Source organism: Biomphalaria glabrata, chromosome 16 (genome assembly GCF_947242115.1).
Source record: "Biomphalaria glabrata chromosome 16, xgBioGlab47.1, whole genome shotgun sequence".
Lineage (NCBI taxonomy): Eukaryota > Metazoa > Mollusca > Gastropoda > Planorbidae > Biomphalaria > Biomphalaria glabrata.
The window spans coordinates 9,042,074-9,059,560 of NC_074726.1; the positions used below are offsets into that span (position 1 = coordinate 9,042,074).

A 17,487-nucleotide genomic window follows, 5' to 3' on the forward strand; every position below is an offset into this window, starting at 1 on the left:
CTCTTCAGTTGACTCTACAAAGGTAAAAATATAATTGTTCTATCTTTATTACCATGCCCCTATTCTGCTTGCATATTCATGGAAATTGGGTCGGTGGGTGGCCGCGGTTCTTGAAAACCGCTTGTTGTGATTGTTGTGAATTTGTAGCCTATGACTTTGACATGTATACATCACATATGCAATACTTCAAGAACACCAGGGATGCGTTAGGAATAAGAAATATTTAATAAAGAAATAAGAATAAATTATAACTGTAGATAACGCCAACAAAGGCTGAATTCCTAAATATACATTAACTATCAAACTGCCTTATAATGGTTCCTACTACGCTATCACAAAACTCCGGTCCTCTGTCAACAATAACAAAACCCCAAGGGCCGTCACCCCGCTTTACCTAGTCAACCAATGGAATAATAATAAATACAATAAATAAACATAGAAATCCTCACATCTTACAACCAAGGTTCTATAAGGTGTTGTCAACAATGGTCTATACAAACACAATCACCACATTCCCCCCTTACCAAAATAAGCTATTAATATAACTTATTAATAGCGTAAAGAAAGAGTGAAATGGAGAAAAAAAATACACACAGATCCACGATTCTACATTTCCCAAATACATCCCTTAGTTACAATATCACCAAATTAAATTCTCCACATCAAAGACAACTAATGTAGGAGAAAAAGAATGTAACAATTCAAATTTAAATCAACAGGGTTGTCGATAGGACTGGTGGCAATTTGAGAGAAAAGAATTAGCACATTCATTTCTTTACATTTAGCCTTAGAGTAGCGTAATTATAAAACAGGACATTTAGTCTATAGTTAGGTCGTCTCTGAGTACATTAAACAATTCAACAACTTCAACATCATTCTCGATATCACTGACTTTGCAGGCTTAAGGCCAGTGGAATATGTCTTATGAAGCTCTTTCTAAGGTCCCCCACTATGAGGCTCAATAACGAAAGTCGATGCGTAACAGTCTCACCATTTCCACAATGTGGGGTCAGCCCTCACACCGTTCTTTTAGTTCCTCAACTATAAGGTCTCACTATTTTCCAACCTTGACAGAGTGTCTGCGATGACGTTGTCTACCCCTTCCACGTGTTTGACGTCATATTGAAAGTCAGACAGTTTTAATGCCCAACGGGCCATTCTTCCATTGTTTAATTTGCGACCGTTCAGCGCTTTGAGGGGTGCATGGTCAGTTTGGAGAATGAACGACTTGCCTAATAGATATCTAGCAAGTTTAGCGGTGGCCCAGACGATGGCTAGGCATTCTCTTTCTACAACTGCATATCGTTGCTCTGTGTCCGTCAGCTTACGGCTGATGTAACATACGGGATGGAGATTGCCCTCATGTTCCTGCAGTAAGCACGCTCCAATCCCCGTAGACGACGCATCGGTTGCTAAGGTAAATGTCTTTGACAGGTCTGGTAGTTGTAGGATAGGTTCCGATTGGAATACTTGTTTTATTTCTTGCACAGATTCCTCGCAATGTTGGTCCCACTCAATTTTCCTCTGTGTGTTATTCTGCCTACGTTCCGTTTTACCGTTCTTAGTTTTTGTCAAATCCGTTAAGGGTGTCATCATTTCTGCACAGTTAGGAATGTATTTCCTGTAAAAGTTAACCAAACCGATTAATCTCTTAACGTCCTTTACGTTCTTTGGAGTCTCAATTTCTAGGATTCGTTGTATGGTGTTTCCCTTTGGTATTAATTGTCCATATCTTATGTCATGGCCTAGAAATTCAATAGTATCTGTAGCAAGTTCTAGTTTACTTGGTCGAGCAGTTAGACCATGTCGTTGAAGGGTGTTCAAGATTGACTCTAAAGCTTCCACATGTTCCTGCCAGTTCTCACTATACACACATATATCATCCATATATGCGATCACATTTTTATGGCCTGCCAGAACTATTCTCATAAGTCTGTTGAATGTTGCAGGAGCATTCACCAGGCCGAATGGCATATACTTCCATTGGTATAGTCCAAATGGAGTAGAAAATGCCGTTAGGTGGCGTGCACTTTCGGCTACTGGAATCTGATAGTAACCTTTTGCAAGGTCTAGCTTACTAAATATTTTGGCATTAGCTAAAGTAGCAAACAAGTCCTCTGGGTTGGGCATGGGTTCTGCGTCTAAATCTGTAATGCTGTTTAATTGACGATAGTCTACGCACATTCTGGTTTCTCCGTTTTTTTTCTTGACCATTACTACTGGAGCTGCAAATGGGGATTTCGATCTTTCGATAATTCCCAGACTTGTAAGTTCATCTATCTCCTTTCTAATCGCTTCTCTGTAATTTAGTGGCAAGTTGTAGCGGATTACCTTTCTTGGTTTGTCTCCCGTAGTGGTGATGTCATGGGCTATGGTTGTTGTCTTTCCCGGCACGTGGGTTAATACTTTCTCATACTTTTGTAGGATTGCCTTGATTTGGTTTTTCTTCTCTTCCGCTACGTTGCCGATTTTTACACATGTCCAGTTTTCTGCATTTGTTGTGAATGTAGGTAGCGTATTCTCATTATCATTATCTTCTTCAGAAATCATAGCAACATTTATGGTTTCTGCTTGATGGGTTTCATTGATCAATTCACTGGGTCTCAAATGATATGGGGATAAAATATTAATGTGAAATATTTTCTTTTTTCCATTGACTTCAATCTCGTAATCTACATTGTTCATTTTCCTTGTGATTTTAAATGGCCCTCTCCACGATAGTTCCATTTTGTTCTTATCTGGTAGCAACACACGAACTTCTTCACCAACTTTAAATGTTCTTAATCTCCTATTTCTATTCACTCTTTGTCTTGTTTCTATTCCTTTGTCGTTGAGTGATTCTTTTGCGATATGACAAGCTCGAATTATTCGGTCTCTAAGGTTAACTATGGCCTCTAGCGAGTTTCTTCTATCTTCATCTAGATCCTTCTTGTAGAGTAGAGATTTCAATATTTGGAGCGGCCCCCTTGGGTTCGCTCCATAAATTAGCTCAAATGGTGAGAACCCAGTACTATTTTGAGGAACTTCCCTGTATGCAAAAAGTACACAAGGTAAAAATAAGTCCCAGTCCTCTTCTCTACCTACTTAAGCCTTTTCTAACATGGTTTTTACAGTCCCGTTTAGTCGTTCGCAGACCCCATTGCTCTGGGGGCAGTAGGGGGTCGTGAAACACTGCTTTATCCCTAGGGTGTTCGTAATGTGACGAGTAAGGTTTGCTGTGAACTGTACCCCTCTATCGCTTAGGATAGTATCCGGGAACCCAATTCTAGTGAACAAGTTCAGCAAAGCTCCAGCTGTTTCTTCTGCTGTAGCCTTTTTCAAAGGATATGCTTCTGCCCATCGTGTAGCGAAATCTACAATTGTTAGGATATACCTGTGACCCCTTTTTGACATTGTGGCTGTCGGTCCTATAATATCAACTGCAATTTTCTCGAAAGGTCTACATGCTAGATCTGTTCTCTGTATAGGAGCTGGTCTCGGTTTGTTTTTCCTCATGTCCATGCATATTTTGCAGGATGACACATATTTAGCAATATCTTTGTCCATGCCAGGCCAATAGAAGGAGTGTTGGATTCTTTGTTTTGTTTTTGCGCGACCCATATGTCCAGCTACTGATAGATCGTGACCTTGCTGTAGTATCATTAATCTGTATTCCTTGGGTGTTACTAATTGTTTGAATTCACCCCTTTGATCGGTATATTTTCTAATTAAGGTGCCTTGTTTTATTATGAATTCTTTTTTACTTCTCTTCGTGCTTGCTACTGTTCCTTTCTTTGCCAAATTAAAAATTTTAGTCAGAGTGGGGTCTTTCTTTTGAGCTTCTTGAAATTTTTCTGGATTGCATTTCTCTGTCATAGTGTCACCCCCAGGCGTTTCGTCACTATCGTCTCTTCTAGTTCTGTTCAGGAGGTCATCGCCAGAACTTTCCTGTTCTCGTTTCAATTTTTGTTGTCTGGTTTCAACTTGCTGTATGGTTTCTATAGGACTTGTCTGGCTAGGGATCTGTACTTCTTTTCGGTTGGGGTTTTGTGCCATTTGTTGTTGCATCTGCATACAATCATCTTGTTGAGGTAACTTCCAGTTATACAATTCTTTCCAACTGTTGATCTGAGCCTCTTTTGGAAATTCTATGTTTGGAACATTTCCTATCAACAAATCGAATGGTCCATTATCAACAACTATAGCTTCAACTGTTTTATTGAAATAAGGGGAGTTAATGTGTACTATAGCGGTCGGGTAACTTTTGACCTGCCCTCCAAAACCTTGTACTTTGCATTGTCTTTTGGTGTACTGATGGGGACTCACAAGTTTTGCTAGAAGTACACATTTCGTGGCCCCTGTGTCGCGTAGGGAAAGGATGTGATTCCCGTTAACTATTGCAGGGGTAACGTACGGTGAAAGACTCTCTGCTAAGCCTCCTACGTGAGCTACAACATCATTCTTCCAGTATTCTCTTCGCCTTGCCTCTCTACAGTACTTCGCTATGTGTCCTATTTTCCTACAGTTAAAGCATCTCACTTCATTTCTCTGGGCCGATGACTGATTTGGTCTATAATCATTTTGTTCTCTCTCTGTATATCTCTGTATATCTCTGTCTTGTGGTGGGCTACGTTGTTGTGCTGTTTCTTTCCTTGTAAATCGTGCTGCTGTAGGGACTGTTGTGGCGGCAAATTCGATTTCTTCACTGTTTTCAACCTTTTGTAGTATTTCGCCCGGATGTGCTGCTACATAAGTTTGACACAGTTCCATAACGGTCTCCACACTTCTCGGTTTTCTTTCCTGTAGGAAAGCAAACAAATGCTTCCCAGCAGTTGATACGATTTTGTCCACGATGATAAACTGCTTCAGATTCTCGAACGATTCTTCAATTCCAGACGCTTGAACCCATTTTTCGAACGTTATTTTCACATCAGAAACAAATTGCTTCATGTTGCCGTCTGATGGTGGTTTTAGCTCATGAAACTTCTGTCGGTAGTCGTCTTCGCTGTATTGATAGAAATCAAGTAATGTTTTCTTGAGGATGGCATAGTTTGCTACCCCGTCATCGCTTAGGACTTGTAGTGCATCGAGGGCCTTTCCTCCGACCAAACTGAGAAGTTGTATGGCCCATTCGTGTTGTGGTTCTTTTTCAAGTTTCATCAGCATTTCAAATCTGTTGATAAATGCATCCATCTTATCCGTGCCTTCCACGAATTTTTGTCTCTTTGTTTGGGGCGTGTTTCTTTTCCTCGTGTCTCTATTTTCCTGCTCCTCTACATCCTTTGCTTTACTCTCTTTTTCGATTGCGGCAATTTTGGCCTTCGATTCCTCGTCGTCTCTTTTTATTTTGGCCGCTACTTGGTCCTCTTCTAGTTTCCATTTAAATCTCATCTCTTCTTCCTGCATTGCCATCTTCCGTTCTTCTATTTTCGCCTTTTCTTCTTCTACTTTCGCCCTTTGTTTCCTTTCTTCTTCTTCTACTTTCGCCCTTTGTTTCCTTTCTTCTTCTTCTACTTTCGCCCTTTGTTTCCTTTCTTCTTCTTCTACTTTCGCCCTTTGTTTCCTTTCTTCTTCTTCTACTTTCGCCTTTTCTTTCCTTTCTTCTTCTCTTTCTTTCCTCTCTTCCATTCTAGCATCTCTCTCCTCATTCTGTTTTATGATTTTAGCAACCCACTCGTCCAATTCTTCTCTTTGGTAGCCAAGACTCTTCCCCGTTTCATATAGTTTTAGTAGGTCACCGTATACTTTCTCGGCCATTTTATGGACGTAGGTTTGTTCTTATACTTTACGACAAGCCTTTTAGTCCCTGAGTTACTTGATTTCCCAGCTCTATATTTGAAGTCAGTAGAGCTTACTGCTGACCAGAAGATAATAGATAACAACTATAATGATGAAATAGTTCACCTGTCAACTTGTTGACACACTTGCTGCTCCACCATTGTTGTGATTGTTGTGAATTTGTAGCCTATGACTTTGACATGTATACATTACATATGCAATACTTCAAGAACACCAGGGATGCGTTAGGAATAAGAAATATTTAATAAAGAAATAAGAATAAATTATAACTGTAGATAACGCCAACAAAGGCTGAATTCCTAAATATACATTAACTATCAAACTGCCTTATAATGGTTCCTACTACGCTATCACAAAACTCCGGTCCTCTGTCAACAATAACAAAACCCCAAGGGCCGTCACCCCGCTTTACCTAGTCAACCAATGGAATAATAATAAATACAATAAATAAACATAGAAATCCTCACATCTTACAACCAAGGTTCTATAAGGTGTTGTCAACAATGGTCTATACAAACACAATCACCACACCGCTAATGAAAAAAAAATTAAAGTTCCCATATTAGACCTTGTGATCTATAAGGAAGATGATGTAAGGGTCAACTGTTTATGTGGCCCACGGTTAACGAGGGTGTCATGTGGCCAACACAACGACCAACCGTTTTTACTTTTGCCCAACTACTGTCAGGTACCCATTAGAGCTGGGTGGACTCAGAAGCGCCCTAAGATCCCGAAATAAAAAAAAATCCCAGCCTTCACCAGGATTCAAACCCAGGACCCCGGGTTCGGAAGCCAAGCACTTTACCGCTCAGCAGCGCTATATCTTTATTACCATGAACGCGGTTCTTGATTAGCCACTATAATGGTTTTATGTTGTTGTTTTTTTTTAAATATATTATTCAAAAGTTGTTGAGAGAAAAGTAATCGCTCTTACAATTAGTTATCTCCCTTTTGAAGGAGAAATTATCTTTAAAAGAAAACAAATTTATGTTACTTGTTTTAAATACTATTTGATATTATACATTTGTTTATAAAAAAAGATGAAACGAGCTCGTACTAACCGAAGAGAGGAAAGAGAGAGAGAGAGAGAGAGGGGAGAGAATAAAATCAACGCTTGTATCGAAATTGTACTTGTTTACGGTTAGAAGTTACACCTTATTGAAAAGTGCTTTTCTTGAACAAGAAAGTAAAACACCTGGCCCCTACTTCCAGTATGTTCCTAAAACATTTATACAGGAAATGTTGCCACGGTACAATTTAAAAACAAAAATTGTCATGCGCATTTGAACCTTTTTTATTTTAGTACCTAAATGTGCATTTTGTTGCACCAGCCAGTTCCAGAGAAAGGAGTATATATATGTTGTGCAATCATTGAAAGGAGTTTCCTCAGGGCTGTGGTTTAAACATATTTGACAACACAAAACTATGATCTCAAGCACTACACATAATATCAAACGTAAATTTTATAGATATATCTTAAACTGATTTTTTCTCATATACATATAAATAAATAAATAGATAGATAGAGAGATTAGGATATATATATATATATATATATATATATATATATATATATATATATATATATATACATATATATATATATCATGGGCGTAGCCAGGGGGGGGGGTTTTGGGGTTCAAACCCCCCCCGAAATGAAATCCCCCCCCCTTGGGGGGGATCGGAATTTAGTAAATGATTTTTTTGCTTTGATTTTGTTTATTTTAGGTGAGATTTTAATACTAAACCATCAATTGCCCCAGCACAACCAATGGGGTTTTGAATTTAAAACCCCCTACCAGGGGGGGTTAGAGTTTAAAAACCCCTACCAGGGGTTTTGAGTTTAAAACCCCCTACTAGGGGTTTTTGCAGTTAACCCCCCCCCTCTTCTATAAAACAAAACAAAACAAAAATGCAAACGAAAATCTCCTAATTCCAAGAGCACAGTTAAGGGAGATTTTTATTTTAAAACCCCCTCCAAAATTTACGATAAACCCCCTCTTCAATATAAAAAAAAAGTTAATTACGCACTCAAAATGTTATGAGCGTAGCTAAATGGGTTTTGACTTAGTTTTTAGTTTAAACCCCACTTCAGCGGGGTTTGAAAGTAAAAAATACCTCTTTAATAATAAAAACAAAGCAAATTATACACTCAAAATGTTTTGTGTGTAGTCAAAGGGGTTTTGAGATTAAACTCCCCTCCAGTGGAGTTTGAAGCTAAAAAGTACCTCTTCAATATAAATAAAAGCAAATTACTCACACTAAAATCTATGAACGCAGCCAAAGGGGTTTTGAGTTTAAACCCCCCGCCAGAAGAGTTTGAGGCTAAAAAATACATCTTCAGTGTAAGAAAAAAAGCAAATTACGCACTCAAAATGCTATGAGCGTTGCCAAAAGGGGTTTTGAGTTTAAACCCCCATTCAGAGGGGTTTAATGCTAAAAATACCTCTTCAATATAAAAAAAAAAGCAAATTACACACTAAAATTATTTGAGCGTAGCCAATCCAATCGGGGGTTTTGAGTTTAAACCCCTCTTCTACAGATGGCGTTTGTTTAAAGTTTAAAACACCTCCAGATGGTTTTGAGTTTAAGATCCCCCTACAGAGCATTTTGAGGTGGAAAACCCCCAACAGATGATTTTGACGAAAAAAATTCTCTTTTGGATATAAAATCTAAAGCAAACTACAGTCACTTAATTCCAAGAGCATATTCAAGAATGGTTACACATTTTTATCAGTGGCAGGGCTCCCTTAATAAACTGCAGTGAATAGTCATCTGCCGAAATTGAATAATACTAAATGTACAGTGGCTCAACAAAGATGGCTAAGACAGATTTTAGAAGTCCGTTATAGAGATCGGGTTTAAATCAAGGAAATCCTATGCCGAACTGGGAGTCGACCCTTTAGTAAGATTGTGAGAGAGCGACGCATGAGGTTTGCGGGACATGTTCTCCGACAAAATGGATTACGCATAAGAAGAGTTGCAATGATATCCTAGTACAACTTGACGCCACTCATTCATTGAGGTCCTCATGGCAGGTGGGAAGAGGCTTTAGACATTACCAGTGACAGATTTTTATGGAAACAGCTTGACGTCAAATGCTCCGAACGGCGCGGTAGGGTCTAAGTCTGTAAGAATAGCACATTAGGTTTTTGAAATAAAACTTTTTAATAGCAGGAAAATGCACTGTAGATACCTCAGAATATGCATTTTGTTGGCTTTCAATACCAGGAATAGTGCTTGGCGGCGGGGCTTCGCCCCGTGCTAGCGCTCCCCAGACCCCATTGCTAGTAATGGTAGGGAATCTACAATTTTATGGAAACAGCTTGACAGCAAATGCGCCAAACGGCGCTGGAGGGTCTAAGTCAGTAAGGATAGCACATTAGGTTTTTGAAATAAAACTTTTTAATAGCAGGAAAATGCACTGTAGATACCTCAGAATATGCATTTTGTTGGCTTTCAATACCAGAAATAGTGCTTGGCGGCGGGGCTTCGCACCAAGCTGGGGGAGCTCCTAGCGCTCCCCCAGACCCCCTTGCTAGTATTTGCGGGGAATCTACAATTTTTCCACTAACTCATGGAAGAACCTATTCTAGGGCACAATAAACGTCTTCCGAAAGAATGAAGAGTCAGAATGCAATAAAGATTATGTACACACACACACACACATAAATACATGTAAAAAGAAAATTTCGCGGGGGGGGGGGGTCGTGGGGGGGGGGGAGAAAAAAATCCCCCCCCAAACCCCCCCCGAAAAAAAATCCTGGCTACGCCCATGATATATATATATATATATTGATTGATTGATTGATCAGTGAATTGATAGATAAAGAAACTATAGAACAGTCATATATTAGGATTCGAATTAGCACTTTTCAAATTGCATTCTTTCTACCTAACCTTGTTAATACATACACTTTACTTTAACCATTTGTCTGCATTTCCATTTTTGTAGAGTTTTAAAAATCTCTTGACCTAGATTGAAGAGGACAGTTAACCATGCCGAAGTACAAATGCCGTTTGATTGTCAGCTCTGTCATCTATTTGACAGCAGTGGCACTACTCTTTGTAGGGCTCCTTACTGAGGGATGGTTTGAATATTACGGATATTCTTTTAGTTTTAATGGAAGAAGTTCTGCCGACGATACTGTGGATAGAAATGGTAAGTGAAATAGTAAGTGAAATAGTAAGTGAAATAGTAAGTGAAATAGCAAGTGAAATAGTAAGTGAAATAGTAAGTGAAATAGTAAGTGAAATAGTAAGTGAAATAGTAAGTGAAATAGCAAGTGAAATAGTAAGTGAAATAGTAAGTGAAATAGTAAGTGAAATAGTAAGTGAAATAGTAAGTGAAATAGCAAGTGAAATAGTAAGTGAAATAGTAAGTGAAATAGTAAGTGAAATAGCAAGTGAAATAGCAAGTGAAATAGTAAGTGAAATAGTAAGTGAAATAGTAAGTGAAATGGAATTAGAAATAGTAAGTAAACTAGCAACTGAAATAGTTAGTGAAATAGTAACGGAAAAAGTAAGTGAAATAGTAAGTAAAATAGTTAGTGAAATAGTAATTGAAATAGTAATTGAAACACTAAGTGAAATAGTTAGTGAAATACTAATTGAAATAGTAAGTGAAATAGTAATTGAAATAGCTAGTGAACTGGTAATTAAGATAGTAAGTGAAATATTAAGTGAAATAGTAAGTGAAAAAGTAGCTGAAATAGTAATTGAATGCTAAGTGAAATAGCTAGTAAAATTGTTAGTGAAATAGTAAGTGAAATAGTAAGTGAAAGTTTCTATACGAACAATACGATGTCTGTAGACTAGGAATGTAGTTTAAAAAGGACTGATTTTGGTATAGACTTTATAAACAAGCAAAATATAAAAGGTAATCTAAGTGGGAAGAACCTCACATTTACAGCCGCAACTCTCAGTACTGTAAGATTTATTTCATTTTTCGATTAAAAAAATAATAACCCCTGTTTAATTAACCAATCATTCGATTTTTAGCGACCTCCGAAAGGGGAATAGACGCTATTAGCTTTATGTGGTCTGTCTGTCCGTCCGTTCGTCCGTACCGTTTAGATCTCGTAAACTAGAAAAGATTTTGAATATCCGACATCATGATATTTTAGACCATTCAAAGCAACGGCTACTTTTTTTTTTCTAATAGCGAACAATTTAATTTTTAAAATTTTCATAAAAATTCACCATTTTTACAACTATTGACTATCAATATTAATTGACTATTGTTCGGGAAGCTATTTAGAAAAGGGTACAACTGTTTACCATATTTTGGACATAATTATCAAACAGTTTTAGATTTTTGTCAAAAAATATTTTATTTTTTCATTTGTATTGCCAAGTTAAAAGTAAGTTTTGTCAAACTAGTTACTATATTTGCGAAAAAAAACAACTTTTTTTAAAAGAGAAAAATCTATTTAGCATGCATATAAGTGGAACATAATAAACAACAACAATTAATGGGCTGTTTTTCGAAACATGATGTGAACAACTTCGTTTTCACCGTACGGCAGAACACTGAACTAAAGAAAGGGGATAATTTTCTAAATATATATTTTATTTAACTGAAATGTTTTTTTTTTATCCTGAGGCTTTGAATAAGAGATTAATCATTTACAGAACAATTAGATCAATTAGATAATCATTATTGGACATTAGTTTAGCCAGGTTTACATCGTACTTCTTCACTTTCACCTATCCCTTGGTCTGCTGGACTGTTGGGGCGCCACACAAGATCTGTCAACGTTCTTTCTCCATTCTTCTCTGTCATTTACATTTGCAAGAATTTCATTCGGATATTCTTTCTGAAAATATTGAAACCTGCCTTTGTACCTTCCTGGGTGGACCACTTTGGGGGCCGATTTTGAGTCTTTGTAGACTTGTTTTTAATTGATTTATCTTTTACTAGGAGCAATAAATGATTGTTGAAACTTGAAACTTGGTTAATTTGCATGACTAAATGCATGAGGCGTAGGACGTAATCATCTTCTTTTTTGAAGTAACGTCTGTATTATATAAGATATAAGAAACAATTTTATGGACTTTGGAATATGATTTGAATAAAAACTTTCTTTGTTTTGCAGGCTACATTACAGCAATAGTTATACTACTTATTATAGCGATTAGCTTTGCCTCTTTGTGCTGCCTTCTAAGCTGTATCATGTTCTGTGCTGCCTTCTAAGCTGTATCATGTTCTGTGCTGCCTTCTAAGCTGTATCATGTTCTGTGCTGACTTCTGTTGTCGTATCACTAAATGTATGACTGTCATCCCAAAGATCATCGCAGGGTTTTCAACGCTGGCAGGTCAGTTTTCTTTCATTATGTTGCTACTCTTCATGAATATACCTCTGATGACTGTATTTTGCCCTTTGCAACCAGTGGGCAGTGGAGACCTACAACTCTTTGCAACGTACGACGTTGCAAACAGCTATTGGTCTCCACTGCCCAGAGGTTGTGACGTTGCAGCCCAGTGTTGAGGTCTTCTATAACGATTGGTCTCGACTCTTGCATGGAGTCGACATGGCGTTGAAGGATTAGATGTCTCTTCTCCCCAAATAGCGCCTCACAAAAGAGATAATCCAAAACAGGACCACAATGGCGCTTAGATGACTTTAATCCATTATCTCCAAAAGTAGGATAAGAGTGTAGTGCCATATCACGAGATCCTCGGAGTTCGCAACAACCTTACTCAGACTAGATAGTCAATTTCAGGCCTGTGACTAGATGGAGTATATTACACATTAGTCCATTCGTAAAATAGTTTTTCGATTCTACGACTGGGCGTCTGAATGTTTCACATCGTCTACATTTCTACTTTGATTGCATTGGAGTGACTCTCTGTCATAAAATAAAGACACTTTTCAGAAATGTGAAAAAAAAAAAAAAAAAAAAAGATCCTAAAATATAAAGCAAGCATATTAACCGTTGTAACTATTGTCTGCCGGTAGTCGCGCCAAAAAAGATAGGAATAGTATAAAAATGAAGGTAAATATTTAAATGTATGCAATGTTTTAAAGTAAGGATTATTTTATCCTCAGGTGTGTTAGCTGATGCGGCTTGCGTGGTTTTTCTAATTATGATCTACGTCGACTACAAAGCGAAGTTAGGATCTGGGTTCAAACCCACACCAAGCTATTCCTTCTTCCTTGTGGCAGTGACTGGTATATTTCTGATGGTTGCCGGATGCATCATTTCCGGCGTCAAGCACGCTACGAAAGTGGAAGACTCTGAAAAAGGCGTTATTGTCGTGGCTTCTGGAGTCAGAGTCAGGGGATGGCACCTAATGTTAACGCGAATGGGTACGCGGGTACAGCACCCTTCTATCAGCCCCAACAAATGGTCTTCACTACCCCGACCCCAGTTTACACCAACGTCCCTCCAAATTACAGCCAGGTTCAGACCAAAATTTTTATGGCCACTAGCGCGACACAAACATCTCTGGTCGATGTGAAAAAGGCTGCTAAATAATCTGAAGAAATGTGATTGTAATAGATTTTGCTTTTACTGTAGACATATAAAAATAAATAGTCCATTTAGTCTTTTTTTAGAAAACTACCTAATATTTTTTTTCACTGTCTATGTATACAGATTGAATCATACTGATATATATATATATATATATATATATATATATATATATATATATATATATTTATAAAGTCGGACTGGGTATTAATCCCGAAAAAAGTCTCTAATAATCAAGACCTTATTAACTTTCTAGCTTTCTATAGATTTTCTTAATAAGTTCCAATTTGAATTTCTCTTTTGAAACTATCTGAGGTCTTTGCGTATTTTTAGGGCTCTTCTAAGTTCACCCAACTATAATAGATACCATATTTTTTTTTGATAATTAAAGGTTGTTTTACAGGCAAGATGATACTATCATTAACCGTAGCCATAAAAAGAGATCATCTGCCCCTTAGATCGCGAAGTCTGGAAGTTATTTATACTATTTTTTTTATTTAACTCTTTCTCTCCTAACTGACGATATCAGCGTTGATTCCACCAGAATATGGTAAATAATTACGGAGAGAAAGAGTTAAGACTTATGCTGCTTTATTGATCCTTATGGAAATGTGTTGTGATTACATGGACTCTTTTCTCATATAAAAACAAAACAACAGAAACAGACACATAAACAGGACAGACTCAGACACAACATAAAGAGTTCATTGAGAGACAACACACAGGCCTTTTAATCCTTTTCATGTTTCCTGATCAACGAGTGGCGTTGATATAGTCTGACCAAGAAATGTACGAACGATAATTTCTACCGCTTTGTTCTAGTCTTGATTGACAGAAGTCGCCCACTTCGCGACAACTTGACGTAGTTACGATGGAGCCGGTGGCTGTTGTCTTCCAAGATTTTTCCGATTTTTCTTAGACATTTTTGTTTTAAAAAAAGTTATGTTAACATCAATACATAATTCTTTTTTATGTATTCATAGATGTATTTATTCACTTGTACCTTTCATTCGTCTTTTTTTTTCTTATTGTTTGTTTAAATCTCGAAAGACTTACTAATGTTCCTACATGGCCAGTACGATAAAGATATAGTGAAATAGAATCTCACGAACATCAAGTCTGTCTACAAGTAGCTTTACATTCCCCAAATGTGATAACATCTTTATGTAATCTATTTTATATATGTATTATTTTAATCTATATACATTGTGATACATTTTTGTTGTATAATTCAACAACAAAGCACTGCAATTGCTATGAAATCTATATTATAGTTCTAAGGGCCCTAATTGAATGATTGACGGACCTATCATTACTGTTCTACAGCATATCTTTCATGCTACATGAAGCTTAATATGTCCTGGTCCAATCTACCTTGTGTACCCTTGAGGGGAGGCAGTGGCGTAGCTATAAATATGCCATCATTTAAGGGTCCGGGGAGTTTGACCTTTTGTGGTAAAACGCGTATATTTGTGTTGTGTTGTGTTTAGACAGCTCAGCCAAAACAACTCAGCTCGAAATGGGTTTTGAGCTTGGGCCCCTACGCCATGTAGCGAAGCGGTATTCGCCACTCAGTCGCACATCTTAATTCATAAAAGTGACTACAACTTTGTAAATAATATATTGTTCTACAATTAATATAACATGAAAGTCGCTATAGTTTATATATTAATATCTAGTTTTTTCTCTGTACGCTATTTGTTAATACTGCTGTTTATTTCACCCATTAATATGAAAAATAAAACTCGAGTTACGTACCAATTACATGATGAATTATTTTTATTTCTTGAATTTGAGTCATGGCCGTGGCCATGGGGAGCTACTGGATTCTAACACCCTCAGTCGATCGAAATGAAATTCCGCCCAGCAAAGAGCTTGGGGGGGGGGGGGGGTCAGTTTTGAGACTCTTTTTTTTTTTCTTTAATTTTTTTATTGTAAGGGGAAAATTTAATGTACAACCATCACTTGGCTCAGCATTGCCACTGTTCAAAATAAAACTAAAGCAAACTACAGTCAACGAATTCCTATATATATTGTTACGATTCTCTCTCCTAATCATCAGGCCTTCTGTAAACACTGCTAAAACTCAACACAACACATCAACACATCAAGAACTTGACAACAAGAGCTCCAAAATATCGGGTACTTTAATAATGAGTGAATAAGTAGATAACAGCCAATACTAGACAATTGGCATCAAACACATCAACAACTGAAATGTCACTCTGTACATCACCGTACAAAACTCTACTGTCTCTCTTTCTGGACTTGTACATCAACACATGAGGACTCGACCAGGACCGACTTCATAGCCGACTAACAGTCCCGGTCTCGACGCTCTCCGGTCTTGAACTGCCGCTTTCCTACACACTGTGTCACTCGTACATGCAGGCTTTCGATCACATCACCATAACATTGGTCATATTTGCGTGTAATCGTGTAATCGTAGTACTGTCCCTTGTCCATGGCCCCGCTGACCTGAGTGATTCACGTGTGTGTCAGCTGAGCCTGAGTTAACCCTTTTGCGCCGCCAATAGGGTCGTAACACTGCCCCCTTCTCAGATTTGTCCGTCCCGGACAAAATCTATCACACGACATGGGCAGTGGAGATGAATCGATGCAGGAGGAGGTCTATCGGTGGGGGCGACAATGGGCTTATATTGCCATCTCGATGGAGCCATCTGTGTTGTAGTCAGCGTATGTCTCTTTCTCCTGCTCCAGTTGACCTTCACCTGGTTGCACTGACGTCTTGGTTGCATCGCACTGCACTTTGGACTCAGCAAACGTCGCCTTCTTTGGTCGCTCACTACTGAGAGCAGCCACTTAACACATGGGGAGGGATATGTCAGGACAGGGGTCACCAAGATCGTTGGTCTAACAGGTCTCTTCATAGGGCTTTGAAGAGAAAGACTTGGGGTTTGGGTTTCAGGTTCACAGGAGGGGACATTGTGGCTAACATCATCTTCAGGCTTGCCCGGAGGGCAAACTAGTGGAGCAAGTTGGCAGAACTCCACTTGCGAAGGTCCCTCATCTTCAGCATCAGGCTCCAGTTCACTTACTTCACCATCACCAGGGCTTCTCACTCTGGTCTCGTCAGCTGGACAAACGTCTGCTGGGTGCAGACCTTGCCGATGGGTTCCTTGGAGTTGGCGTTCTCCCTGCAAAGCTCGACACACAAAGTTCTTGCCAAACAGCTGGGTGCAGCCACCAGGATTCGAGTTCCTCCCATCAACACTGGCAGATTGACAGATGTCTTTAATGTCCTCAGCTACGAGCTTGGGGAAAGACACAACGTTGTCATGTTCTGTCTGGCTGATGGAGGCACTCAGATCAGGTACGTCTACAGCAAAAGTGTTGGTTGAGCTATTGGTCTCTTCTCTTGTTTCTTCACCTGTCTCTTTCTGCGAGTCACCCTTGATCACATTCTGAAAGCCAGCCAACATCTGTTTTTGAAATGTGATCAAGAGCTCTACCACATCAGGTTCGAGTTCAAAGAGGAACGTGTTCGGATCTTCCTCTTCATCCACCAGGGCTTGCCGGAGACGTTCTTTAAGAGTTTCGTTGTTCCTTTCGTAGTACTTCAATCCTCGCCATTTCAGCTCTTGTTTCAGTTCTTTCAGATTCAGTTCATCTAGCAGTTTTACAGAAGCCATAGGAAATCCCACTTCAAGACACCAGTGTTACGATTCTCTCTCCTAATCATCAGGCCTTCTGTAAACACTGCTAAAACTCAACACAACACATCAACACATCAAGAACTTGACAACAAGAGCTCCACAATATCGGGTACTTTAATAATGAGTGAATAAGTAGATAACAGCCAATACTAGACAATTGGCATCAAACACATCAACAACTGAAATGTCACTCTGTACATCACCGTACAAAACTCTACTGTCTCTCTTTCTGGACTTGTACATCAACACATGAGGACTCGACCAGGACCGACTTCATAGCCGACTAACAGTCCCGGTCTCGACGCTCTCCGGTCTTGAACTGCCGCTTTCCTACACACTGTGTCACTCGTACACGCAGGCTTTCGATCACATCACCATAACATTGGTCATATTTGCGTGTAATCGTGTAATCGTAGTACTGTCCCTTGTCCATGGCCCCGCTGACCTGAGTGATTCACGTGTGTGTCAGCTGAGCCTGAGTTAACCCTTTTGCGCCGCCAATAGGGTCGTAACAATATATATTATATATATATATATATATATATATATATAT

The 17,487-nt window shown here is 38.6% G+C and overlaps 2 protein-coding genes and 1 long non-coding RNA gene across 3 annotated transcripts; 2 read left to right on the top strand and 1 right to left on the bottom strand.

Moving 5' to 3' along the window:
• Positions 1-3,067: 3,067 nt before the first annotated feature.
• On the bottom strand, positions 3,068-6,304 carry LOC129923388 (uncharacterized). The gene has a single exon (XM_056014105.1). It carries the CDS (start codon positions 5,734-5,736, stop codon positions 3,085-3,087), a length of 2,652 nt encoding a protein of 883 aa, XP_055870080.1. The 5' UTR covers positions 5,737-6,304; the 3' UTR covers positions 3,068-3,084.
• A 770-nt stretch (positions 6,305-7,074) lies between these two features.
• LOC129923390 (uncharacterized) lies at positions 7,075-11,972 on the top strand. The gene is made up of 3 exons (XR_008775345.1): positions 7,075-7,234; positions 9,734-9,940; positions 11,877-11,972. It is a non-coding gene; the product is annotated as an uncharacterized LOC129923390 (long non-coding RNA).
• A 22-nt stretch (positions 11,973-11,994) lies between these two features.
• On the top strand, positions 11,995-13,423 carry LOC106078768 (uncharacterized). Its single transcript, XM_013239776.2, has 2 exons — positions 11,995-12,096; positions 12,831-13,423. The coding sequence occupies exons 1-2, from the start codon at positions 12,012-12,014 to the stop codon at positions 13,241-13,243; spliced, it is 498 nt and encodes a 165-aa protein (XP_013095230.2). The 5' UTR covers positions 11,995-12,011; the 3' UTR covers positions 13,244-13,423.
• Positions 13,424-17,487: the final 4,064 nt, after the last annotated feature.

Excerpts from the sequence above, each read along its gene's own strand:
- LOC129923388 (XM_056014105.1), bottom strand. The coding sequence starts at position 5,736 with ATGGCCGAGAAAGTATACGGTGACCTACTAAAACTATATGAAACGGGG.
- LOC106078768 (XM_013239776.2), top strand. The coding sequence starts at position 12,012 with ATGTTCTGTGCTGACTTCTGTTGTCGTATCACTAAATGTATGACTGTC. Across the intron at positions 12,097-12,830 it reads AGGGTTTTCAACGCTGGCAG|GTGTGTTAGCTGATGCGGCT; the intron begins GTCAGTTTTCTT and ends TTTTATCCTCAG.